Source organism: Rousettus aegyptiacus, unplaced genomic scaffold, assembly GCF_014176215.1.
Source record: "Rousettus aegyptiacus isolate mRouAeg1 unplaced genomic scaffold, mRouAeg1.p scaffold_m13_p_17, whole genome shotgun sequence".
Lineage (NCBI taxonomy): Eukaryota > Metazoa > Chordata > Mammalia > Chiroptera > Pteropodidae > Rousettus > Rousettus aegyptiacus.
Genome location: NW_023416292.1, coordinates 12,832,834 through 12,859,179, shown reverse-complemented (window position 1 = coordinate 12,859,179; position 26,346 = coordinate 12,832,834). Strand labels below are relative to the sequence as shown.

At 39.9% G+C, this 26,346-nt stretch overlaps 1 protein-coding gene across 7 annotated transcripts in view; it reads left to right on the top strand.

Annotated features, from left to right (window-relative positions):
* Positions 1–676: 676 nt before the first annotated feature.
* The window catches only part of TSEN15 (tRNA splicing endonuclease subunit 15), a 44,145-nt gene continuing 18,475 nt past the window's right edge, over positions 677–26,346 (top strand). For 2 of the 7 annotated variants that reach the window (XR_004955135.1, XR_001597043.2), the window contains exons 1-5: positions 677–833; positions 3,240–3,321; positions 3,620–3,755; positions 20,099–20,207; positions 20,292–20,543. Coding sequence is in view for 4 of the 7 variants with exons in the window: in XM_016145601.2 (XP_016001087.2) it covers positions 705–833; positions 3,240–3,321; positions 3,620–3,755; positions 14,110–14,251; positions 17,069–17,200 (621 nt within the window). In the remaining 3 variants the exon portion in view is untranslated. Of the gene's footprint in view, positions 834–3,239; positions 3,322–3,619; positions 3,756–14,109; positions 14,252–14,771; positions 16,179–17,068; positions 17,353–20,098; positions 20,225–20,291; positions 20,544–26,346 lie in introns of those variants that run through there. The other 5 variants (XR_001597042.2, XM_016145601.2, XM_036234521.1 and 2 more) reach the window with 5 other exon arrangements.

Below are 26,346 nucleotides of genomic sequence, written 5' to 3'. Positions count from 1 at the left end.
TTAGCCAGAGGCATACTATTAAAATGTAATAGGAGTTTTAAGTGTCTCCCTATTTCGCCCATAGTAAATCCATAAATGCCTACAATGTCCTACCCCGCCTGTCTGGAACTCTTCATTTTTGGCTTCCCGGTCACGTGTTTATGCTGGTTCACATCCTAATTTTCTGACCACTCAACTACTCGAGTTTACTCTGCTCCTCTAATCCTGAAAGGTGGTTCCACTCCAAAAATACAGTTCTTGGCAGTCTGGTCTTTCTTCTTTCCACTTTCTCCTGCAAAGCTCTCATCCACTTCCACACCTTAAGCTTACACGACAGGGCAGTGAATGAAACTTTTCCTGTTCCCGGGAATTGGAGACCTAGACCCAATGGTGAAGGCAAAGAGGCCTTAGCTTTTCTCTACTTTATCGACAGAGCTGCAAACAGCGAGGATGTAAGAAGAGTTAAGGGCTATTGGGCGCCGAGTAGTCGTGAACCTTCTTCATTGTAGTGTCTGCCCCAATTTCCATAAACGCACAGCGAAACAGAGTGTGTTTGTGCAGGTTCTAGCTACTTTGTCCGGCGGGGCTGATCTGACTTTGCTGCCAGGACCCGAGCCCTCCCGCGCGGAGCGCAGGCGGCAGGGAGGCGGAACCCAGGCGCACGCGCCGCTGCTTCCGGCCGGGCGCGGGGCGCGGTGCACCACGGGCGTGCACCGCCGGGCAGCATGGAGGAGGGCGGCGGTTCTGAGCCCGCCCCGGGCTGCAGCGGTCTGGGGCCGGACGGCGCTCGCGGCGGCAGCCGCCGCGCCCCCTCATGGGCTCCCGAGGACGCCTGGATGGGCACCCACCCAAAGGTCAGGAGGCGCGGCGGGGGCGTGGCGCCGGTCCGGGCCCGTACCGCAGGAGGAACCCCCGGGCCTCACTCCCCCCATTACTCTCCGCTCCTGCCCGGCCGGGTTTGTGTGCGACCCTCCCCGAAGGGGACCCGCACGCACACTGCCAGCCGCGGGCAGCACTGTTTTTGTTTAAATGAATCGCACTATTGCTCTGACACTCTCCCTTTTACCCCCACCTCGCCACTCTTAACCCGACGAGAAGGCAAACCCCTCTCACATCAGAGGCCAACTGGAGCCGCCTCGCTAATGTCTGAGTTTTGCCACCTAGGGCTGGTTCTAGGGATGGTCTCACTTAATCCTCACGGTAACCACGCAAGCTTGTTAGCTGTGGATAAGATCTAGGAGTCTATAAGGATAAAGCTTAGGCTCTCAGCCTTGGGCTTAGAGTGTGCACCTTGATTTTGCAGAAGTGCAGATGCCTAATTTTTCGAATTGTCTGGGAAGTTTAGGTTCTTCCCCAACGCTGAACTACACACCTTGTGGGTGTTATTTTTGCGTATAAGGAAGAGAAAGATACTCCCTTGCTTGCTTTCGCTTGTATCAGTAATGTCCCGAGGAATGAATGAAGATGAGGGTTTTGTAGGAATCTCAGGACCTGGTCTAGTAACTTTATAGAATTGCAGCCTTCAGCTGGAGAGCAATATTTCCTAGCTAATCATCTAAAAAAAGCCCAGAAAAGGAAAATTTTGAAGCTATACGTCTTGCTTAACTTTATCTTACTGCTTCATCTCCTTATTCCTCCTCAAGGTCAGAAAAACAAACAATAATATCGAGATGTTAGTGCCATGAAAAGAAAAACGGTAACACGGAGAGGCAGAATAGTGGTTAGGAGCATGAACTCAGTCAGATTGCTTGAGTTTGAATCCTGGTTCTTTCATCAGCTTCGGATTTGGGGCAAGTTCTTTAATCTTATTGTTGTCTCAGTTTTCTCACATGTAAAATGGGGACAATAAGAGAGGACTTACCTCATAGAGTTATTATAAGATTAAATCAGTTAATATTTATAAAGCACTCGACATATAGTAAGCACTATATAAGTAATAAGTGAAACACCAGTAACAAGTTTTAAAAACCTCATCTAGATTTGGTGGTGCTATCAGTTTTCATATTTGCAGAGTTTTTGTCTTTGAAGTTAATGGCTATATACGCCTTAACCATCAAATCTTCCCTTTTGATTTTTCCTCTTGAAAGATCTAGTTGATAGAAAGAGGAGAGAGAGAGAGAGAGAGAGGGAGAGGGAGAGAGAGAGAGAAAAGATACTGGGTGTTTGATTTTTCCAGTTCTGCATTTCTATAATTCAATTTGAAAGCTACTTAGATCCATCTAATAAAATGGAATCAGATTTATTGTCCTCAAACACCATTTTCATTATATTATTCTCATGCTTAGAAATTTTCACTGTTTTCTTATGGGTAAAATTCAGAGTTTTAGCTTAACCGTCAAGACCTTGCAACTTGGTCCCCAATTACCTTTTCATTGTTATTTTCAAGCACATTTGAGGTTTGAGGCGGACAGCTAAAAATACTAGTTTTCCTGTACCCATACACTTATGATGAAGCCAGCAGGAGAATATGACTTCAGATGTGCAGCCACACAGATCTGCTAATCCCTCACTTCATTAGCCCTGCTTACCTGCCGAGTCATGGACAGCCGGACAACCTCAGGCTTCCCCTGCAGGAGTAGGCCCCTGGAGAATGTTCCCCCAATGCTGACCAGCAAGTCTGAAAGCCACAGCAGCTTGCTTGGTCCTTTCTTTAAAATCCAGCAATTAAATAATTCCCTACCTTTGAGTGGGAAGGTGTGGGGAAAGAGGCCAGGAGTGTGTTCAAACAGACTTTTCCCAGGGAAGTAGAGGCACCCACTGGCATGCCCCAACAAAAATCTTAGTAAAAAATGTTTTACTCCTGACAGATAGGTTTCTTTATGGGCCCTTGAATATGTGTGACTTATTCCCACCTTTGTGTGATTACTTGCACAGTTACTCTGCCTTCTCAATTTACTCAAGTCATACATGCCCCTCAGGGCCCAACTCGGATCCCACCTCTGCCACAAAACATTCACCAGCCAAGCTCCTCTGACCTTGTTGTGTCATGTTTTTCTTTTATTCTACTCAGCTCGGTTTTTAATCATTTACTGGCATACAGTATTCTTTGCCTAACAATTGCAAGTGTGCAATGCATTTATCCTAATAATTGAAAGTTTTTTAGAGGTAGGGATCAGGTCTTATATTGCCTTGTAGTTCTCACTATACATAGAAGAAAGGTTTATACATTATTTATATTTAATTAATAGTTACCGATAAAGTGAAAGAAAATATTAAGAGATTCTTCCTTCTCTGTTTAACAAGTACATTTTGATTTTCAGTACTTAGAAATGATGGAATTAGATGTAGGAGATGCCACCCAAGTATATATAGCATTCTTGGTTTACCTGGACCTCATGGAGAGTAAGTTATTTGTTTATGTTGTTTTATTATTGGGGCTGTGATGGAGGCTTGGGGAGTTGGGTTGGGATATAGCATTGTTAACATTATAATAAGCCATCATTTATGCATTCAGTGTTAATTTTGCCAATTTTGTAATTTCTTCATTTGCATTGGGAATTACTGCATAACAGAAAATACTAAAAAAGCAAAGCAAAGATAGCATTATAAGTGATGTTTGCTCAGCTGAGTATTAGGTAGAAGTTTACAATTTTTATCTTTGATTTTTGATAAACATTACTGTTCATTCATTGACTTTCAGGTAAAAGCTGGCATGAAGTAAACTGCGTGGGACTACCGGAGCTCCAGCTCATCTGCCTCGTTGGCACTGAGATAGAAGGAGAAGGTTTACAGACCGTGGTCCCGACACCCATCAGTGCTTCCCTCAGCCATAACAGGTGGGCGGGTGATTTTGGTCTTTGTTTAACAGGTTAGTTCATCCGATCGATCATACACGTTAAACTTACAATTTATAAAGAAGAAAGCACAGTGGAATGTGGGTGGATGAGAATGATGGTACATTACAGGGAAGATTAATTTTATATTAAAAAATAACATGAAATTTTGATAATTTATTGTTAGAAATAAATTAATTTCCATATACTGCACAACCAATCTGAGCATACCAGTTGTAAATCACTATCCTAGACTATGCTGTTTAGCTGTTTGATTTTATTTATATATATATATATATATATATATATTTTAATGTTTTTAATCTCTTAAAAACTTTAAATAATATTTTTATTACTGGAGAATCTAGATAGTATACAAAGCTTGAGAGCCAGAGGAGTTGGCATTTTGCTAGAGGTTCAATTTCATGTTATTTACAAAAGGCATATAGCATATAAGCATGTAACGTGGTATCTGTCTGCTATATTGAAGTCCCAAACTCTGTCATTCACATAGCTAACTATAATTTAGTTGTAAAATATTTCCCCAGTGATGACAATAAGTAATCTCACTGTATCCTTTAAAAGCACTTCAGTAACTATCTTGACTATCGGGTGGCAGAGTGGCATATATATTTGCAGGGCTTATTCTTTGTTTTTATTTTTTTATTTTATGGTGTATATGTATTTGCTTCTCCCTAAACAGTAACAGTTCTAGGTAACATTTAATTTTATATCTGTGTGACTTTCTTAGACTGCAGTTTTTGTATCCATTCCCCATTTATGTCCTCAGGCTCTGGACCTGATGATTTTATTTACATAGTTTCTCTTACAGAATGAACTCGTCATAGAATGGCAGTGAGTGAATGCACCACTCTGAGCTAAAGTGCAGTTTGTGACTGGTGTTTTCTGTAAAGCAGTTATACAGCACATATATTTATAGTTAAAACACTTGGGCATATTTTTCAAGTCTCAGGAGGTCTCTCAGGTAAAAGTTGGCATGAGGTCAACGGTGGGATGGCCCGAGCTCCAGCTCGTCTGCCTCGTTGATGCTGAGATAGAAGGAGCAGGGTTACAGACTGTGGTCCCTACACCTGTCAGCGCTTCCCCTTGAAAATATCGATTGAATACTAACTGATGATCTCCAATGGGGGAATAGAATTGGTAAAGTACCCATGTATGGTTATCTAGTGGGACAGTTATGCTAATGGACATGAGGTTGTTTGTGTTTCTCAAAGGGAATGACCCATTTCCTTTTTCTCTCATTTAAAAATACTACCTAATGTTAACGTAAAATAATTTTTAGCTTACATTTAAAATACTATATTGAGTTTCTGGACTGTATATGCATATGGAAAGTACTCTAGATTGTTTATTACTTAAGTAAATCTAAGAATCTTTGTAGCCTGTTTGGTAAATGACTATAGGAGCTGTGACTGTTCCCCCGACCCAGCAATGGTATAAAATCATAGAGGTCAAAGGGATCTGATGAATTTAGAGAAGAAAGCCAGGGCCCATTCTTAGTGCTAAGGTAGCAAATGAAGTCAGCTTTATGTTCAGATAACTCAGGTAGCTTCTTTTTTGGACCACCTGGCCATCGATATTTGTTGCGTGTCCCTAAATGGGCGAAGTATTTTACAACAAGGTTAGGATAATAGTGTTACAGGTTTCTGTAATAGTGTTAGTATCACAGGTTGTTCTAAATGGGAAAATAAGTAACTTGCACAAGGACTCTAGCAAATTTTGAGGGAAAAAAATGCTTTTCTGTTTTTCAATGACCAGTTTTCCTTTTTCGATAGAACCTATGTTGCCTCTCAATTTCAATGTCAATTTAGTTGCGTCTGTAAAACATGAGACGTGTGCTAAAAACTAAAATGACTGTTGCCATATTTTAAGCTTGTCTGTGTTTATAAATGTTATAAGTTTTTTAAAAAGCTGAGCAAAGTGTTTTGTAAATTTTAAAATCCAGAGGTGGCTGGGATGCTGTTTTCTGAAATGATCTGTAAATCTTTTTTGCTTAGTAATACCAGTGAATCATTCATCCTTTTAAACTTGGCTGAATTATAAGTGGCTGTCTCCTATTAGTGCCAGGGAATGAGAGCGGGTAGCTTATGTGAGGGCAGAGCCTTTCCAATGACCATTTTATTCCCCCATTCCCACATATTAGTGGCATTTCTTTTAATTTCTGGTGATCGATAACCTCTGAAATTGGTACCTTCAGCCATTTTATATGAGAGAAAAATTTTCTAAATGTTCTCTTTTTTAGCATCTTCCAATCTGAATATTACTAAAAAATTGTTAAAAGGCTTGAGTGTTCCATATACCAGATTGGTCATCTGCTAGTTCAGCAGCCGTAGGCTAAAAGTCTAAGAACTTCGGTCAGTTGATTTGATCAAGACTTTTGGCTCTACTACTGCAGCTTACTAAGTGGCCCTCCTTTATAACACTGCACTTATTGCTACTCAGTATATTATATATTTGGTTTTCTTTTGATTGTTTAAAATGTCTTCCTGCCCCTACTAGAAAATATGAGAGCAGAACTTTGTTCTGTTCATTGCTATTTCCCCAGTGCCTAGCCTGGTACGTGGTACTTGGTATTAAATATGCATTTGTTGGATGACTGAATGAGCTCTCCAAGACTCCTCAGTTCCTGCTAAATGGAGACTTGCTAAATAAAATTGCAATATAAGGATATGCCCAAGCAACTGTCTAAGAGTTTCTAAAAAATTGGAATGTCTGCAAAGTCCATCCGCTTGCAAGATTTATCAGTATTTCCGACTCTTTACACTCTAGCTACAATATGCATCTCAGGATAGGGAACAATCACAGGTCTCGAGAGGCACTCTGCCAATGCACTGAATAGCCTCCTTACCTTTTAGTGAAATTATTTTTCAGCCATGTCCACCCCCTTACCTTTAATCCTTTCTTTTTCCTTAGTGTCTTGGGAAAAAGACTTATGTTAATGGTGGAGTAAAGCATTACTAGAACTGAGTTCCTTCTTTAGAAGATTAAATTTTTTTTGATTGAGGTATAATTGACATATAATTGACATATAGCATTATATTAGTTTCAGATGTATAACATAAGGATTCAACATTTGTATATGTTGCAAAATGATCACCACAATAAGTCTAGTTAACACCATCACCTTATGTAATTACCAAAAATTTTTTTTGTGATAAATGCTTTTAAGATATTCTATCTTAGCAAGTTTTGATTATGTAGTAACAGTATTAATAACTATATTTAGAACATTTTTAAAGATGTTCTTAATTATGAGATTTAATCCTAAAATGCTACAAGTTTTTCAAAGGATATTCTACGAATTATTTCCCTATAGTCGAAAAATATTTCTACTCTTTTAAAGTTTATTCTTTATGAAAATTCATTTAATGACCATTATTTTATTTGAGGCCTTAGTTTAGTAACTGGTAAAATGATTTCTGTCATTTGATTTCCCCTCATATCAAATGTGTGTCCTTATATTACCTCTGTTAGAAATCTATTGTTAGTGAAATCCCCAATTCTGGCAGCTTCTTTCAACTGACACAGCATTTTTTCTTACTACGCCCCCTCTCCCCCAAAAGCTTGCATTTTATATTAGCAGAATGGCTTCCCACTGGGGTGCATAGCCACACAGACACTTAATTGTTCAATGAACTCCCTTGGGGTTTTAGCTACCTTGCTTTTTTTGCTAGGAGTCCTTGGCATGGTTCCCCAAGGAGACGCTCTGTTATCCTCAAAACTTTTCTTCAGGATCGAGCCTCTGGAGGAAAAAGGCTTCTTGGGCACCTTGGGCACCAGTTTAAACTCGCATTGTGTTTCAGAGCTGGATTATGGAGTATTGCTCCAAGATATCATAATGAGGTAGATGAAGGAGTTAATGTCTTTAATCGTTAAGGCTACAGCATGTGCCAGTTTGCTCACATTGAAGAGGACAGGATGAGATACTGTCTTCTGCAGACTGAAATTAATTATAATCTTAACCCATGATATATTCTGTTTCCGCAACATTTGAAGTTAAAAGCAATGTTGTCTTCAACTTTCTTGTCCTCTGTGTAAATTTCCACAGATTACGTTGTCTCTAATGTAGGACTGTTAAAAAAAAATGAATGCTAAGATTTGTGGAGGTATTTAGATAGCTTGGAGAAAGGGCAATAGCCAAACAGTATTACCTGTCTTTGCCTCAGGCTTGTAGGCTTGATTTCAAGTTATTTGTTTGTGCTTTGGAAGCACTCTGCTTTCAGTGTGCTGAGCTCCTCTCTGAACGGCTATGAGAAAAAAAAAAAAAAAACCCTATTGTAAACATCCAGTTCTGTTACTGTTGATCAACAGCTATAATTATTACTGATTCATCTCTTTCTTCAGGTGGGGTTTTTCCTTAGAACTATAAAGAACTCAAAAATCAAATTCTTCTTATTAATACATAGGTTATGTTTTTCAAAGATGGATTTCTATCAAATATCAAATAAAAAGACTATCATGTAAATTATTTTAGATTTGTGTGATAAAACATCTTTACTCTTTTTCCATAGAACCGAGCTTTTAAATAAACATATATAGAGAGAGATAAACTTTGTTCTGTAGTTTCTAAATTAAGATTTCAAACTGTAAGCTTGTTAGAAGTGAGATTATAGTATCATAGTGATATTTCATTGTTCTCAGCATCTTCACAGTTGTGTGTATTTTTAAAATAGAACTTCAAAACCTTTGTTGTTGTTGTTAGATTCAGTAAGTACAATCTGTTGACTTAAAGGCAAAGTAAACATTTTTAGGAGTTTATCAGTATCCTATAAAGAAAACAAACAAGAGAGGTCTCCAATGGGGAAAGATGATGGCCTTACTTTAAACATTTGTTAAAAATAGACTAGAAGAGATCCTGAACAAGAATCTTTTTAAGACTTCCCAGTGCGCTTTGAGCAACACAGGCAGATAAACTGTTACCAGACGATTCACTGGTAGTTTTCCCCACTACACACCAAGTAGGATAAACAGTTCGGGGATGGGAACTTCCACTTCATTTTTGACAGTGATTTCTCTCTACTCTGAAGACAAAGCCCTCTTTACAGCTCTTAACTAATTTTCAAATGTTAGGCTTTCCCACGTGGGTGGTTTGAGTAAGTCTGAAAATTTTTGCTATTTATAAAGAACTCTGGAAACAAATATGAATAAGATGGAAATTTCTATTGTAAATTTGAATATATGGCCTAGAATTTCCACACGGTCTACCTTAGGAAACACACACACGCACATACATTCTGATTTAAATATTATGTTTTGAGAAATGGAAAATAAGTGAAAGTTATCTTAATAGGTTTTTTCCCCTTCCTTCTGTGTCCCATCCTTGTCATGCTCTGCCGGTTGGGAATGTTTAAAGAAACTTATTTTTCACTCTGTGTGTTGCCGTGGCTTCAGAATGTGGTTTCCCATCAGTGCTGAGTATTGAGGGTTCTAATTAATATCTACGGTTGCTTCGTCTAAATATTTTTAAAGTAAATCTCTGATATGAGTATGAATATAGCTGATTTTCATGCAATTTAACATAGGTAGAAATTATTCTTTAAGAAGGGTTGGATAAAAATATTGTGCACCAATTTGCAAGGTAGCAAAACTGGTCTAGGTACTGTATAGTCGTAATACTTGTATTTAGTGGCTACTCTGACAGTTTGCAAAGCCTTTTTATGTGTGGCATCTCATTGATCCTTACAGTAATCCTATGTGTAGACACAGAGGTGTATTATCTTCCTGTTACAACACCATTTGTTGAAAAGAATTTCTTTGTGCCTTTGTCAAAAGTCAACTAACCAGGCTTATAGCATAATAAGAAATAACGTATGTGACAATATTAACATAAAGGATGGGAGAGGGAATGGAGCTATGTACGAGCAAGGAAATGACATCACGAGGTAACCTGAAGAAATGAAGAGTACCAGAAATATTACATATGTAAGTTAATCTAAAAGACTAATCTATTTTGCAATCTTAACTTTTAACTTTTAGAAAAAATATAAGATTATATAAAGCAATAATTATAACACTATATTATTAAGTTTATAATATATAAACAATATGTATGACAGTGATAGCTCAAGGAAGAGAGAAAGGATTGAAAATATATTGAAGTTTCAATATTTTGTTAGAATTGCATTAGTATTAATCTGAGGTAAATTGTAATAAATTAAGATGCATATAATAATCTCTAGAACTATAAGAAACTAAATAAAACTATATTAAAAAAATTAAAATGGTGCACTAGAAAATATCTATTTAATACAAAAGAAGGTAGCAAAACAAGAACAAAATGACATATAGAAAGCAAAAAGTAAAATGGCAGACATAAATCGAACAATATCAATATAAATTTTAAATGTGAAAGGATTAAACACTTCAATCAAAGAGCAGAAAATATGACTGGAGATAAGATCCCACTCTGCTCTCTGTAAGAAACACACTTTTGGAGACACCAGTTTGGAAAATTTTAGCTATTGCTTCTACAACGCAAAAAACAAAATGTACCTCTCCTCCCCTGAATTTTATATGTTGAAATTCTAATCCCTGAAAATGATCTTTGTAGGAGATGGGGCTTTGGGGAGGTACTTAAGAAGGGTGCAGCCCTCATAGATGAGATTAGCACCTCATAAAAGATGCCCGACAGAGCTTTCCTGCCTTTTTCATCATGTGAGGGCACAGGAAAAGGATCTCCACCAGGACACGACCATGCCGAACCCTTGGCCTCCAGAACTAGGAGAAATAACTTTCTGTTGCTTATAAGCTACCCAGTGTGTAGTATTTTCTTATAGCAGCCCAGATGGCCTAAGACATACAGCATTCTCGTCTTTCTTCCGCAATTTCAGTTACACATATAGCACCTTATTTGATATGTTACCAAAGGCCTCTCAAGGTTTATTTTTATAAATTCTCTTTTCTCTGTACTGCAATTTAGTTTCTTGTGACCTGTTTTCAAGTTTGCTAATCCTTTCTTCTGTAGTATCTAGTTTATAATTAAGCCTTGTCAGTACTTGAAAAATATATATTATTTTAAAATTCTATAATGTCCATTTTATTTTCTTTTGAACTTCCATTTTTCTGCTAAATTTTTAATCTTGTCACTCATTTTGTCTATTATTATTATTATTTTTGGTACTATATTTACAATAGCTATTTTAGAGCCTTTAGCTATTAATTCCAACATCTGAGTTTTCCAGCAACCTTAGTTTCCTGAAGGTCTGCTCATGTTGACTTTTTGCTCTTGATTATTACGTACATTTTCCTGCTTCTTCACATAGCTTATAACTTTTCACCGGACAGTACCTATAAATAATAGACTGATGCTGGTGCAACGCTGCCCCCAAAGAGCTTATCTTTTTCTGTATCAGGCAAGTAGGGCATAGGCCTGATTTAGTCAGTCTTATAGGAAGTCAGGAGGGGTTCTGGCTGAGTTGAGCATCAGTTATCCCAGTTCTGTTCTGGTTTCAGATGTCTTGAGTATGGAATCAGGCCTCTGTCTTCAGCAAGACTTTGTGACTAGAGCTTGCTTGTTGATTTTCAATCCCTTCCCTAGCTTTGCTTGCTGTTGCTTAAATGCGGTAAAAGTCCCATGAGAGAACTGGTGAACTGGAAGGATTTGTGCCCTTCCAGATTCTAACCTACTGTGCCTGTTCAGATGTGGCTATTACAAGTGTTGCTGGTTTCTCCTTGTCCCAGTGAAGTTGCTTGGCTATGTGTGACATGCTCCCTCCTTGAGCCACTTTTATCCAGACTTAATAATGGCCCTCTGGAACAGAAGTGGCTTTCTCTTGGTCTCTGCTTACTTGGGAAGGGCTCATTTTCACCTTGGAATTTAGTTCCTTTAAAATTCTTTGTGTTCATATCTTTTTTTTTTTATAGGCTTAAAGAAAAATGTAATATTTTAAACCAAATCAGATATTTTCTCTTTGTTATAGTAGGAATGGTGGTCTTTTGAGATCTTCTACATTCTAATTAGTAGTGGCTCTGATACTGAATAAATGATATTGGGGGGAAAAGTACACTGTCCTATGTTCATATCTGACATCTTTATTCTTAACCTTTTTCATAGTGTAGGAGTCAGCAAAATTTTTCTTAAAGTGCCAGATCATAAACATTTTAGGTTTGCAAAAGTGACAGGGGGTATTACGTAGTTACTTATATGACCATACAAAATGTCCCATTTAAAGATGTAAAGACTATTCTTAGTTCCTGGGCCATGAAAAAAATAGGTGACCATAGTTTGCCAGGCTCTGGTATAGAAACATGCGATAAAACAATTTGAATGTACGACAAACAAAAAGCAAGCAAATATGAAATGCTTTTAAGAAATCACATGCTAGGGATCATGCCATCGACCATTGTATCTCCAATAACAAGTACCAAAATCGATGATCCTGAGTTAAGACAAGTTGAATTTTTTAGTATAATACAGGTGCAAAATAAATTTTAGAAGAATGTCAAATTTATTTTAAAGTTTATATACTTAAAGGTTTATTATAGCCATATGGAAACCTTCATTCAAAAAACCTCATTCATTCTCCCCAGTTATTTTACAACATATTGGGCACTGACAATTAAAAAAAAAAAAAAAAAGCTTTGACCTTGGAAATGAGTACAATCCAGTGGAAAGCAGACGTTTAGATGGATAAATACAAGGTAGTGATTACAGTAATGTAGGTTTACACAGGTGCCTCTGTAGGGTATGATACATAAGTTTGCCTAGAAGTTGGGGAAAGGCGACATGGAAGACTTAAGAGAGAGGATGATACTGTACTGGCTCTAGAACAGGGTTTAAGATTTTCCAGGTAGACAGATTTTATTTATCTAATAAGTGTTCTGTGGCAGTTATGTTTAATAACTGAAGTATTGCTATATTGTTGATTTAACTCTTTCATAATCATGTTTGAAATAGTTTGACTGTGAGGAAACAAACTTAGAAACTCATTGTCTCCTCATCTCATGCCATGCCTTTGTAAACTTAAGTGATAGTTGGTAGGTAGGCAGCCTTTTGTGGCTGATGTTCTAACAAACCATTTACTACTGTGTAACATATGTAGTGATTAAGTGATATTTTAGCAAAAACAATCTAGTTTTAGCTTTTCCAGAAGTTTATTGCAGTTTTAAATTCTTAAAAATCTCCAGTCTCTACTACAGATTTTTTAAAAAGCATTATAATTATTTTAGCAAGACTATTTCAAAGCAGAGACATTTCATTTTAGATTCTTTATAGGTTCAATGGCTAATAGGATGAAGCGTGATCATAAGAATTTATATTTAGGAATAGAAAGTAGAACTTAAAGGGATAAATTGCACTTTTGCGAAAGAGAATATAGTGTTGAGTTATTTATGTATTCAATTGTAACATGTTAATATGCTACTAAATCTTTTTCCAATTTCTGGAGACTTGGTTAGCTTCATGGGGGGGGAAAAACTGATCATTTTTTGTTTGCCTGTTAAAGAGTTCCTCTGGAGGTTACATTTACTGAATTGTTGAACATAAGTAGGGAGTAAGGATTTTTAGTTTGTGGTAAACAAAAGCTGAGAGTGCTTTGAAGACCTACATAGATTATTTTCCACTGTAAGTAAACTGAAATCCTTTATATTATTGATTTCTTGCTGTAAGTTTTACCCCCAAAAGTTTTATTTCTCTTTATATTTTTTTATGAGCTTTTATGAAGCATCTGAATACATACTGAGAACCATTAACATATCTATATTCAGATCTAAAGATTCCAGTCATTGGAAAGACCTAACAAATATTTAAAAAGAAACAACTACCTGCAACGAGATGATCATCACAATTTATCTTTATTAGCACCTTCACCCCTCAAAACCTGATACAGCATAGCAACAATAGGGGACTGATTAGATAAATTGTGAGTCAGTAGAATGTTATATAGCCACCTTACGATATCGATTATGAATACCATAGGGGAAATATTTATTATAGTCATTTTTTTAAAGGACAAACTTCAATACCAAGATGTTCCACTGTAAGATACCAAGTTGGAAAATGGGAAAGTGAATACTCATGATCCTTAGTCAATTCAGGTACACTAAACACTCACTTAGAGTCCCATTCTGGAGATTCCTAAATACAGTTTGACTCTCTCAGATACGATGATCAGGAGAGATGGGTAAATACAAAAGAAAAATACAAGTCAGTCAATAGTCCTTCCTTGCAGGATTTTCTGTGTGAAGACAACATTAAATGTTTATATTTGATCCTTCAGATATTTCTTTAGCCTTATGGGTATAATGTTATTGCCTGCCTCTCCCCTAGGATTTTACAGCATTTGATCCTATTGACTGAGTGACTGTGAATCCTAAATGTATGTGACTTTGTTTTCAGGATAAGGGAGATCTTGAAGGCATCTCGAAAATTGCAAGGAGATACAGATTTGCCGATGTCTTTTACTTTGGCCATAGTGGAGTCCGATTCCACAATAGTCTATTATAAACTCACTGACGGATTTATGCTGCCAGACCCTCAGGTCAGTTTTGAGGCAACTAGCAGTAAATAGTGAAAAAGAAAAATCATGATGTGATTTTAATTGTGAATCAAGCCATTCATAGAAGTACTTCTTCCTTTGCAGTATGAAAATTCAAGAAAAAAAATGGCTCTATTTTCATACCTCAGAAGACAGCTATATTTTGTTTAAAGTGACATGTTCCTAGATTTTGTAAAAATAATTTGATTTCCTTAGTCTATGGAGAATTTCATAGTTTCCCAGAGTACTTCATGAAGTCATGGTGCATTTTATTATTTGATGAGTAACCGAGGTGGAATGTAAAGGCTAATAATAGTTTTAAGCAAAAGAACACTTCTTTAGGATGTGTTAAATTGGTTGACATTTTGACAGGAATATTATAATAAGTGTGTTATCTGTGATGTCTTTACATACTTTGTTGGCATTAGGATAATTACATTAAATATCTTTCCAGTTTTGCTTTTAAATTACATTATTCATTGGGGAAAAAGTCCATCCTGATCTTTTTTTTTTTATGTTACAGAATATTTCCCTTAGAAGATGACACCTACACTTCCTGAGGCTTTCTCTATTCATACAAGAATGGATTTCAGACCCATCAACTGCTTAATCTCTTATCTCAGAGATAGTCAGGGTTGGCTTAGCTGCTCCCATTCCATAAGTTTCTTTCTAAAGAATAAAACTTCCCCAGGTAGAATTTTGTTGTTGTTCAAAAATATATGGTAGTTGCTCTAGAACTTCCTTATCTGGAGACGGTTTAATTGCAGTCGTGTACAAGTTTATGCCTAGGCTGTGTTCGAGGGGCAGCACTCATGTCTCTGCCCTCATCCCCCGCTCATCGCTGCCCCATTGTTCGTTGCCGCTACTGTATCCCATGTCGAGACTGCCCCCTCTTTCCTTCACGCAGCCCTCCCAGCGCCTCGGCCACTACAGCCTGGAATGGCCTTTCATTCACACCTTGACACCTGGAGAGTTCAGTCTGCTTTTTTCATCCCCAGTAGAAAGTAAAAAAAAAAAAAAAAATTCTTTCACTTGTTTTTAAAGTTGCAATTACTGTTACTTCGTTCTTTGGTTGACTTTAAATCAAAACCAAAAATATGTTCTTCCAGCGTGGAAACTTACATGTCTGGATTAATCAGGACTAGAGAAGTGCTGCCCGTAAGAGTCCGAACCTTCCTTTCCCTTCTTAGACCACCACCCTTACTGTCTCATAGTGGTCCGGTACAGGAGGAATAGTGGGGAACAGTGTCAGCCTTAAAAACTTCTTTATGATGTAGACCCAGTTATCCCACTTTTGTAATCATATATTCCTCTTAAACTGCCTAAAGTCCAAAATATCATATGCATGGAGATGTTCTAAATGGCATTACTTGGAATAGCTCAAATTATAAATCTTAAAAGTTTAGGGCAGGGGTCAAGAAACTTTTCCTACATAGTCGGTGCCACAAAGTAAACATGTTAGGATTTGCAGACCATATAGTCTCTATCACAGCTTCTCAGCTCCGCAGTTTGTGGCACAAAAATAATAATAGACAATAGGTAACAAATGGACACAGCTGTGTTCCAATAAAACTTTTTTTACAAATGCATGCCTAAAGTTTGCCAGTCCTTGGTTTAGGGAAATAGTCAATTCACAGACACACAGACACACATACATGTGCACACAGTGCCAATGAATGGTACATTATATAATTAGAAATTAGTAATGAATATAATAAACATGAGAAAATATTTTTAAAAATAAGATACAAAAGTGTACAAATGGGTATGATCATGCCTGTAAGTAGCACGCCAAGCATATGATAAAAAGATGACAAATACTACTGTGGTTGTAACAGGATGATAAGGCAGTAAAGGATGACTTGGTCTTCAGGATTCAGTTTTTCATTATTTGTATTACTTTTATAATAAAAATGTTTTTTAAAAAAGGCTTGAAATCTGTATTATCTATCATTGCATAATAATATTACCACAAATTTAGCGACTTAACACAACACCCACTTAATATCTCAAAGTTGGGTCCTCTGTAAAGCTGTAGTCAGGTGTTGGCCAGGTCTGCAGTCTCATCTGAGTCTTGACTGGGGAAGGGTCTGCTTCCTCACTCACGTGGGTATTAGCAGCTTTCAGTCCCCTGAGGGCCTCAGTTCTTAGTGTGCTGTTGGCAAGGGGCCACTCAGCTCTGCCGCGTGGGCCTTGCCAACACAGCCGGTTGCTTTCCGACAGCCAGCAAGGAGAGAGTCTCAGCAAGATGGACCTCATAACCTTACTATTACCTTTGCCATATTCTGTTGGTTCCAAGCAAATTACGGCTGATTAGAAAATGACAATAACAAGAATGGAAAAATGGCAAAAAGCAGGAACATTACAAAATGGTATAAAAACATCATTCTTGGTTTGTAATAGCTCCTGACTCCTTTTAAGATATTTGAATTTTACTTTTATTCTCAGTGGAAGGTCTCGGAACTCTTTGAGACTCCCTCTGCACCCCCAGAAAGTCTGAAGGCACCAATTCAGAGCAGTGTGCTTCTGAAACTCCTGTTGGCAATTCTCAGATCAAAGACTCCTAGAACAGTTCATGATCACTTTTTAGGGTTTCTGTTGTCACTTGATTCCTTCTGAGGCCTTTTCATCACAGAGCTAGAAAAATGGTGCATTTTCAGAAAGAACCGTAAAGCTTAATGAATAGATTCGTGTGTTAGATCTGAGGACCAGTGGTTCCCCAGGTCACTGCAAGACCTGAAGTGTCCTCTGTGGTTGACTGTGAAAGCTTTCTCACAAACCATTAAAACTGTACGTCCTGGAATCTTTACTCTGTTTCAGAATGTTCCCTGTGTAATTGACCAAAGCTGTTCTATCCAGAGCCAGCCAGATAACCTGATAATACGAATAATGGTCCAGAACTGTTTGGAAAAGGAAACAGCCCAGCTGTGTCTCATTTTAGTGAAAAACTAGGTAAAGCGATTTGTGTGTGTATGATCGAGTAATTTTGTAATTGCATTTACGTTCATGTCTTTTTTTTTTTAATGCATCTGTGTATCCCATTATCTTCCATAGTAGCTGGCATATGTACTAGGCTCTTAATAAATGTTTGGTGAGTGGATGAATGCTTCTTGTAGACTTGTTGAATTATGTAGTGGCTTACTTTTCGTCTTAAGGCAAACTAAAATGATTCATTTGGACACCAGAGGGCACTGCTAAATAAGCATTAAATTTTTAGACTCTAGGGGCAGATCGGCTTGACAAATGGTGCTCTTGAAAATTTATTTTCAATCTGTGGGAAATAGCATAAATAAAATATAAATAAGTTTTATGTGCTCACACCCCCCTTTTTCTTTCTGGCATGCCTCTAAAATTACACTCCGTGGTCATTAAGTATGTGACTTGATTCATGTTTTGCTCAAAATGTAGGTCTATATTTAAAAACTAAAGCTTGTTTTGGGTAGGGGTGGGTGGCGTGGGTGTTTTCTTTCTAGACTATGGTTATGTTCATATCCATGTGAAATGATGCATTTCATTTTTTGTCTTATAAAAGCCTAATTTATTAAGCAAACTTCAAGTTCAGATCTACATAGCAAGAGAACCCAGTTTTGAAACGCTGAACTGGCTGAATCCCAGTGGTGAAAGACATAAATTGCCGCTGTAATATGTATAAACTTTCCCGTAAAAGGGGAGCCCTCTCTGGATGGGCGCAGGAGCGGGGGAAGGGCTCGTGCCCATTTCTCTGTGGTGCTGTCTCTGCCTTTGCTTTTTGCCGGGACAGCTCCGTGGAGCACTGGGCGACTGCAGCCTAACTTATTGTGTGTCTCCTCCTGGGCCTCTCTAGAAGAATGTGTTCCTAAACACTAGATCTCGTGAAAAGCAAGAGGGCCGAGCCACGTCGGAATTCTAAGCTACAATTAGAAAAGAATAGTAAACTCCTATGATTTCATGGAACCTGCATTTTTTTTTTTTTAAACTGAAACAGCTTTATACTTTAATACGCCTGGGACCCAATGACTTAACCAAAACTCAGTGGAGTTTCATCTTCTCTTTCTGAGCATTTCTGCTCTGCATTCCTCTCTGAGGTCACTTTTTCCACTGCAGCCCCCAGCACAAGGCCTTTCGCTGCTGCAGCACGGCGCTTCCTGCCAAAGTTTGCAGTTCTTCTGTACAGAAGCTTTTTATTCATCTGCTGTATTTTCACCTTGACTGTTTACATGTGCAGAATAATGTACCCTCGGAACAATTAATAGTACAGTTTTCCCCTTTTTTCAGACCAATAGCTTTTCTGTTCCTTACCACCCCCAGTCCCGCAGCCTGAGCCTCTTAATGATCTTTGAATAAGAACTGTTTGTGTTCACTGTGGAAAGAGGTTGGAAAAGTCATGTGACTGACGGGGTGGACATTCTTTTAAAATGTGTAGATGGTTCTGCAAAACTTCCCCCAAACCGATTTAACCAAAATCACACAAAGATTGGCTTTTTAGGTTTCAGGGTACTTAGTGGCGGTAATAATAGAAAATATTTAATTGAAGTTCAGTTGATACATTTATTAGTTTGTCTTCAGACATTAACTGGGTTCCTTCTGTGTGCTGAGATGCTGCTGAGTGCTGGGGATACCAGGATTAGTGAGAGATGACCTCTGCCCTCAAGGAACTCAGGCAATTACAGCTCTCCTGAGCCAAATCCCTAAATGGATATTGTCAGTGGGACTGAGGAAAACCTGTCATATGGTTTATGAAGTTTATACAGTTTACCTAATAGTGAAGGGGTTCAACAACCTTTGGCATATAAAACAGTTTTCAAACAATCATTGTATGTATATTATTTGTCTCAAAGGACTGAACTTTGAAACAGACACAAATGTTACACAATGCACCTCTCGAGGACTTACTGTCTGACTAGAGAGGGGAAAATCTTTGTATACGAGACAATCTGAGAGCATGGCAGTCTTATATGTAAATGCTAAATTATAATTGTGTAGTACTTTATTCATTACCAAGTGCTCAGTACTCTTTTGATTCTCACAACAGAGATGATGTTATTTACTTGTGATTATTAACTTATTGTCTTCATTTAATAGATGGAGAAATTAGGGTAACAAGTAGTTAAGCAATGGCTTCACGTAGTAGCATGTAAGTAGGTAGGTAACAAAGACCAAGATCAGGTCTTTTAACACCCAGCCCACTGTGCTTTTCAGAATGCCACACTGTCTCTTTCTTGTATGGTGCAGAGAAATACATTAATGTGTGTCAAAGAGACTTCGGGAACAAAAAAAAAAAATACTCAGTGCTAGAGGGAGTTAGGATGTGATTTAGGGATCAATTGTATTATCCTCTCTCCCTCTTCAACAAATGTATCAAAATGTCAAGTTGTCTGTGGGTAATTTGGGAAATCATATTCATAGGCAATGTATTTACAGTTTTATTACAAAGAATAAATACATTAATGTCCATGCTCTTATGTAGGGAAACCTAAAACAATATTTAATATGGAATGAGAAAGAGCTCGGAAAGGTTCTCTGCTCGTTAGAGCTAAATTTTGTGCAGGCGCAAAGAGTAGACTCAGGGAACTTTTAAATGATGGTTTCACCCTCAGTGAGGAAAGGTCTTGCACCTAAATATCCCCCAGATGTGCTTGCTCTAGCTATTATGAAAACCTGTCATAATTCTACTTCTTAATCATGAAGTTTTGATCCAAATTAATGATAAGCATTTTTGTAGCATCCCGTGGGCAAGGCGCAACACTAAGATTTTGGGGGAACATAAGCCCACATATCTCACTACTCACTTAACAGATAAAGTTAATGAGTTAAATCGTTATAAGAGTTTCTAAATGTCTGTCCTCAGTTTCTGTACTTACCTCATTGCAGACTGCTGATGTGTTGTGGATTGTCATCTGTGTGCAGACCACACTCTGAGTCGCATGCGTTAGAGCTCAGATGAGAAGTGCCAAGAGCCCGCATCCCCACAGTAGCCCAGGTATGTTAGGCAGGATGGGCTAGATTATGATGCAGTAACGACCCGTGACTTAGTTAAACGAATGTTTATTTCTTGCTCACATAGACATGGAGCCCTTACTCTGGTCAACAGAGCCTCCACCTTCTGGAATGTTGGTTCCAGCGGCAGGAAGACGAAAGGACTGTAGCGTCTGCAGTAAAAAATGCTTCTGCCAGAAGCAACATCTGGCACCCCCGCACATTTTATTGGCCAGAGCAAGTCACGTGGCCGGCCATAGTCAACTTCAAGAGGGAGAAGTGCAATTCTACCATGCTCCTGGACTAAGAAGAAGGAATAGTCAGAGGTCAGCATTTCCAGGTAACGGAGAGGCGAGGAGAGATCCATGGAGGTAGATTTAACAACCCATTAGCTATGGGGACAGAGAAGGAGGAGATGTTAAGCCTCACACTATTCTGAGTCATTTTAGAGGAACGTGAATGAGTTTCAGGTTGCAATGGGAAGATAGTGAGAGGACATTGTAAGAAGGACACGGCGTTAAGCCACCAAGGTGGGGAAAAGGTCAACGCAGGGGGCCGGGGAGGAGAGGAAGGTTTGGAAGACAGACTTCTCCCCACTTTTTTTCACAGGCTATGGATTTAGTATCTGAACCCAGAAAGGAGATCTTGTATACATCAGGAGGCTGAGATCACTTAGAATTTATTCTTCTCTCTGTTCTTATGCATTGTGAGCCGTTACTCAGAACATATTGTCCTGATCTTCCTAAGAATGAGAAAGAGGAAGCATTTGTGCCTACAGCGGAGGGGTTTAGTTGGACCCTGTGAGGATGTTTCCGAACGCAGCTGGTCCAACATGAATGTGCCGATGGGGCTGGGCTTGTGAGGAAGCGGGGGCCTGTTTTCTGGGATGGATAGTTATCTAGTGGGGTCATGAACTGGAGTATTTGTGTCGGTCTCGGGGCCTTTCAGGGCGCATTAGCATGGGATGGGGAAAGAGAGCTGGGGGCAACCATCAGCCCTCCGTGTTTCTCATCAGTCCGCGCTGGCGTCTGATGCGCATCGTCCCGCAGTGCCTGTGTTCCGTGTGCGTCACGGGGGCAACCATCAGCCCTCCGTGTTTCTCATCAGTCCGCGCTGGCGTCTGATGCGCATCGTCCCGCAGTGCCTGTGTTCCGTGTGCGTCACGGGGGCAGCCATCAGCCCTCCGTGTTTCTCATCAGTCCGCGCTGGCGTCTGATGCGCATCGTCCCGCAGTGCCTGTGTTCCGTGCGCGTCACCGCCATGTCCTCCTCGTCCCTGGCCACACCACCTTCCAGACCTGAGTCTCAGCTGTTCCACTCAGGCACTTGGAACATATTTGGCTCCGCCCCTGAACTCCGCAGGCATGCAGGGGAACTTTCAGACTGACTCGGGTCTTCTCCACCTGCATTTGCTTTCCCTGTCGTCTGCACAGAGCCCCGGGCGGATGACCGTACGAGGCCATACCTGAGCCCTGGGCAGCAGCAGGAGGCTGGGCATGGGGTGCCGGACGCAGACCCCCTCATGTCAATGAGGGGATCTCCCCAGCTCCTCATTGTGTCCCTCTGCTCCGAGAACTCGGTCAGACGGGTCAGGGCCAAGGGGACGGAAAACGCATCTGCTTGGTGACCCATCAAGAGTTTGACTCTTTTGCTTTTGCTCTCATGTGTCCCTGGCAGGTTTTTGCCCCCACCCCCACCCCCCAGCTTTATCTTAACAGTAGAGAAAAAACTGACCATTTCCAGATCTATTTTTCTTTCAAACATGTCGTTTTTGCCAAGATTTCAGCTTTTGAAATTCAAAAGGCAAGAATTTGCCTCTTGTTCTAGAGTAGGACCCCATCCCTGAGGCACTGCGCCAAGAAAGCCTGTGTGGGAAAAGGTTCACAGGTAACAAGAATTACTCAGAGGGGAAATCATGTCAGTTCATATATCAAAATATTATCCCGCTGTATTCACAAACAGAAGGTATTAATTATCATTAACATGCATATTTATACTCACAAGAACTATTTCATTTTCTTAATGTACATCGAATCCTCTTTGTCAGGCCACATCCTACCTACTGGTGACACTGTACTTGGCACAGGGCAAGAAGTCCATAGATGTTTTGTTTGATTGCATTCAAATGTTCATACATGGACCACTTCTCACCCAGTCCTATCTCTGCCATTCTAAGGACAGCGAAGTATCAGCTGCCTCTGCCCTGTCAACCCTGTAGAGAATGAGGAGCTCTGTGTTTCTTGGGCCACGAGAGAGGTCTCATCCCATGCTGTGTGCGCCTTTAAACACGCTTGTGCTATGAGATCCATTATATTTTGATTCTTTGTCTTAGTAGTTTTGAGAATCAAGGCAGAGATTTCCAAACAAAATATATCTGCGTGATAAGCTTGCTTAATATTTTATTACATATTCTTTTCTCTGCTAAACCCGTGTGTTTTTATTTATCCAACAACTATCAGAGGGGAATGTAGACATGTCAACACTACTAAATTTGGAAACTACTTAGAAATGCTAATTCCCTTCTCATAATTATAAAATTATAGTGATTATACTTCTGCTGGCGACTGCAGATGTGGACACTGTGGTTTTTTTAAATGGGTAAGAATTTGGTCACTGCGTCTCCTGTCCCAAGGGAGACCGTTAGAAAACTTGGTTCCTATAAATATAATGTAGATGTGCTTTTCCTATATTGTGGGTTTCCATTTCAGTCCTTCAGGCTTAAATGAGTATATCGCACCCACTTCAGGCCTCACTGCTACGCGTCTGTGAGATGAAAGAGTTGGTACAGATACCACCTGGGAGCCACTCTCTCCGTCAGTTCCGGCGAGCCGCTAATTGAGGGTCCTTGCCGCACAGACCCTTCCTTTTCATCAGCGGCCACTCTCTTCCCACCTCCACCTCCGATTTTTTTTTTTTTTTTGAAGTCCTTCTAGTCTGCAGCTTTGATAATCCAAATCCATCAACAGAATGTGCTCCTTTGAATTTTCAAGGCTCAGGAGACTTGAAAGGCAGAGCTCTGACTTCAGACCAAACAGAGTGATGTGGGGGAGCTATGTAGTGCCCCTGGGCCTCAGTTTCTTATCTGTAAAACGAAAGACAAAATACAACCCCCAGGCTGTGTTTTCCTCATATAATGAAAGAATCTTGGGGTGGTAGATGACGCCTGCCGCGTAATAATCTTCGTTCCCTTTCCGTGGCAACCTCCAGTCACTTCCCGTTGATGTGCAAGTTGCCACCTTAGGAGGGAGTATATGATAACTAGCTGAGAGCCAGGCCTCCAAGGAGCGGGGCCACATGCGCATTAGGAAGAAAGTGGCAGAAGCAGTGGGAAGACACTAAGGACAAACTTTGCCCCTTGAAAATTTCATCAGGGCCAAAACTTGCTGCTCTTGCTGCTGCTAGAAATGACGATGAATTTTTTGGTTCCCATTTTGGGGAACCCTTTGAAGTCGGGTCAATTGTACAGCAACAAGACAATTACCAGCTATGTAGTCGGAGGCTTACATCAAGCAAGGGAAATTTCCGCTGCAGGGAAGCCGTGTTGGGACAATTCACTGGGATCGAAAACAACCAAGTTCAACTGAGCTCAGCACAGCACAAAAGCACATTGAACGTTTTCCTTAAATAGAAGCCGGACTGTTGAGGGTGGGTTTGAGTCATGGGACCTGGCGTGGAGCCTTCTATTGACGGTGGGGATTGGGCCTCTTCTCGAAGGAATTAATAAGTAGAGAAACACGGAACAACAACTGACAACTTGTATTTGGAGGCCATTACATTCCAGAGGGGGATGTAGGGGCTTAGTGTTGTTCTCCTTTCTGTCCCCAGGGCTTAGGACAGTGTCTGGCACATAGCGGGTATTCCATAAGTATTTGTAGAAGGAAATAAACAAAAGAATACATATAAAATAATGTCAGGTGGTGATAAATGCTATGAAGAAAGTAAAGCAGGACATGGGACAGAAATGCAGCTTCGGTGGGTCAGGAATGGCTTTTCTGTGCAGGTGACATTGGGGCAGAGACCGGAATGCAGTGACGGAATGAATCATGAAAATAACTGGAGGGTTAGTCTCGCAGGCCCAGGGAAGTGCAAATGTCTCGAAGTGAGCGCACGATGGGATCTTAGGTTCTGGAATAAGATGGAACGCAGTCTTGGGTGATACTGTCGCAGCTGGTCCATGGACAGCACTTTGAATAGCAAGGGTTTGATCTAGAGCTTGACCGTGGAGTCAGTAGCTGAAGTGAGAAGGTCAAGGAATTGAGAGGCAAGGTCATTGCATGAGATGGAGAGGATGAAACAGTGAAGAATTATATCTTTAAAAATATGCACAAATAAATATTAAAGTTATCAACAGTGTTTTCCACCGTGCGGTGAGGTTGCATTGCAGGTGATTTAAATTTTCTTCTTTTTAGAATTCTAGAATTTCAACTATGCGTATTTATCATATTTCTATTCAGAAAAAAAAAATTAGTTTTAAAAGTTAATTTAAATACGAGAATTATTTTTTTAGGTAAGACACTGAGTTCAAAATGTATAAAAAATATCTGAATTAAAAAAAAATCTATAAATATATGAGAATGGCTGGGATTTGTTAGGAAAGCTTCATGGAGGGGATGATTTTGAAGCAAATCTGATATCTAAGTAGGTGAAACCTAAGTTTGAACTCTGAGCAACTTCTCTGTCCTTGTCCTCAGGTAAAATTGGGGAAGGGATGTAGGCCATGAGTGCCCTATTGGTTATCTCTTGCTTTGTAACAAACTGTTCCAAACTCAGCTGCTTAAGACAACAAACATTTATTATCTCACAGTTTCTATGGTTCAGAAATGTGGGAACAGCTTAGCTGGGTGGTTCTGGCTCAGATTTTCTCATGAAGTTACATTTAGCAAGGTATAAAAAGACAGGTAAATTCTGGCAAAAAGTGGTTTCTTTAAGAACAGAAAGGAAAGGGACTAGATTGAGCCCAGAAATTTGATGCCTCACAAGAGTGGAAAAGAAAACTACTTATTAACTTTAATCAAGAGAAGATACGATTGAAAAAGGCTTGGCGCAAGAGGTGCATGTAAATGTCAATTTGGTAGATGCCATGCTAGCTTCCATAGACGTTATAAAATAACCGGGACTGTTTTCTGCCCGCAAAGAGTTTATAGGTCCCCTAAAAATGTCAGGCATGTAAAAATAACTGTAGCAGAAGACAGTTAATGAATGGAACATGTTGCTGTAAATGTTGTTGGAATTACAACCTTCTTGGAGTACAGGTTTCTGAGGGGAAGTTCAGAGCATGACTGCCTGTCAAGCCTGCAGACCCTTAAATGAATGAACCTCAGGAGTCTTTCAAACTCACTTTCATCATCTTTTTGAAATACCGGGGTTCCCTTTTGGTCTGGGTAGCAGCTGACACCTGGTGCATCAGGGCGATTCCTACACCCAGCCCCGACTGTCCAGTCAGCACCCTTTCCTGATGCTGCAGGCGGCTCATGCTGAGACCCGTTGCAGTTCCCTGCTTAGGGCCTTGTTTCTGTACAGGCAGAAGAGGACCCTGCTGTTCTCATCCTTCTTCAACTGCCCGGACGTTATGAGGTGCCCCAGACCATAAAACACTGTGTTTGCAGACACTGCTTATTTTTATTATCTCTGTTTGTTTGTTTGTTTGTTTGTTTGTTGTTGTTTTTAATAATCATTCTTTGGGCAGAGAGCGAGAACTTGCAGCTCTTCTTGTTTCCTGGCACGAACCTAGTACCTTTTCGGGCTGCCTCGTTGGCCGCGCAGAACATTTATCTAAATATGGACTGGTGTAACACTAGGTACAGGACTGCGATGGGATAGACTTTCCTTTCCAGTCAATGCCCTTGCATCTTCTAGTGAATGCTGGGCACTGCTCTTTCCTCAGAGTGACCAGAGAGGACGGCAAGAAAGAAATAATACTGGGTTGTGGAGTTTTCAGAGGTCAGTCACTGTCAGGCCTTCTGAGGCAGTGAGGCCGAGGGCGCCGGCTCTCCTGTGACCGTGGGCGAACCACACGGCAATGGGCGGCTGCACGTACCTACCCCGGAGGCAGGGCTGCGTGGCGTGGTGGCAGGGGCTCCGGCTTCAGCAGACCCGGGCCACTTATCTAAGGGCGACCTTGGGTAAGTTCCTGAACCTTGTCTG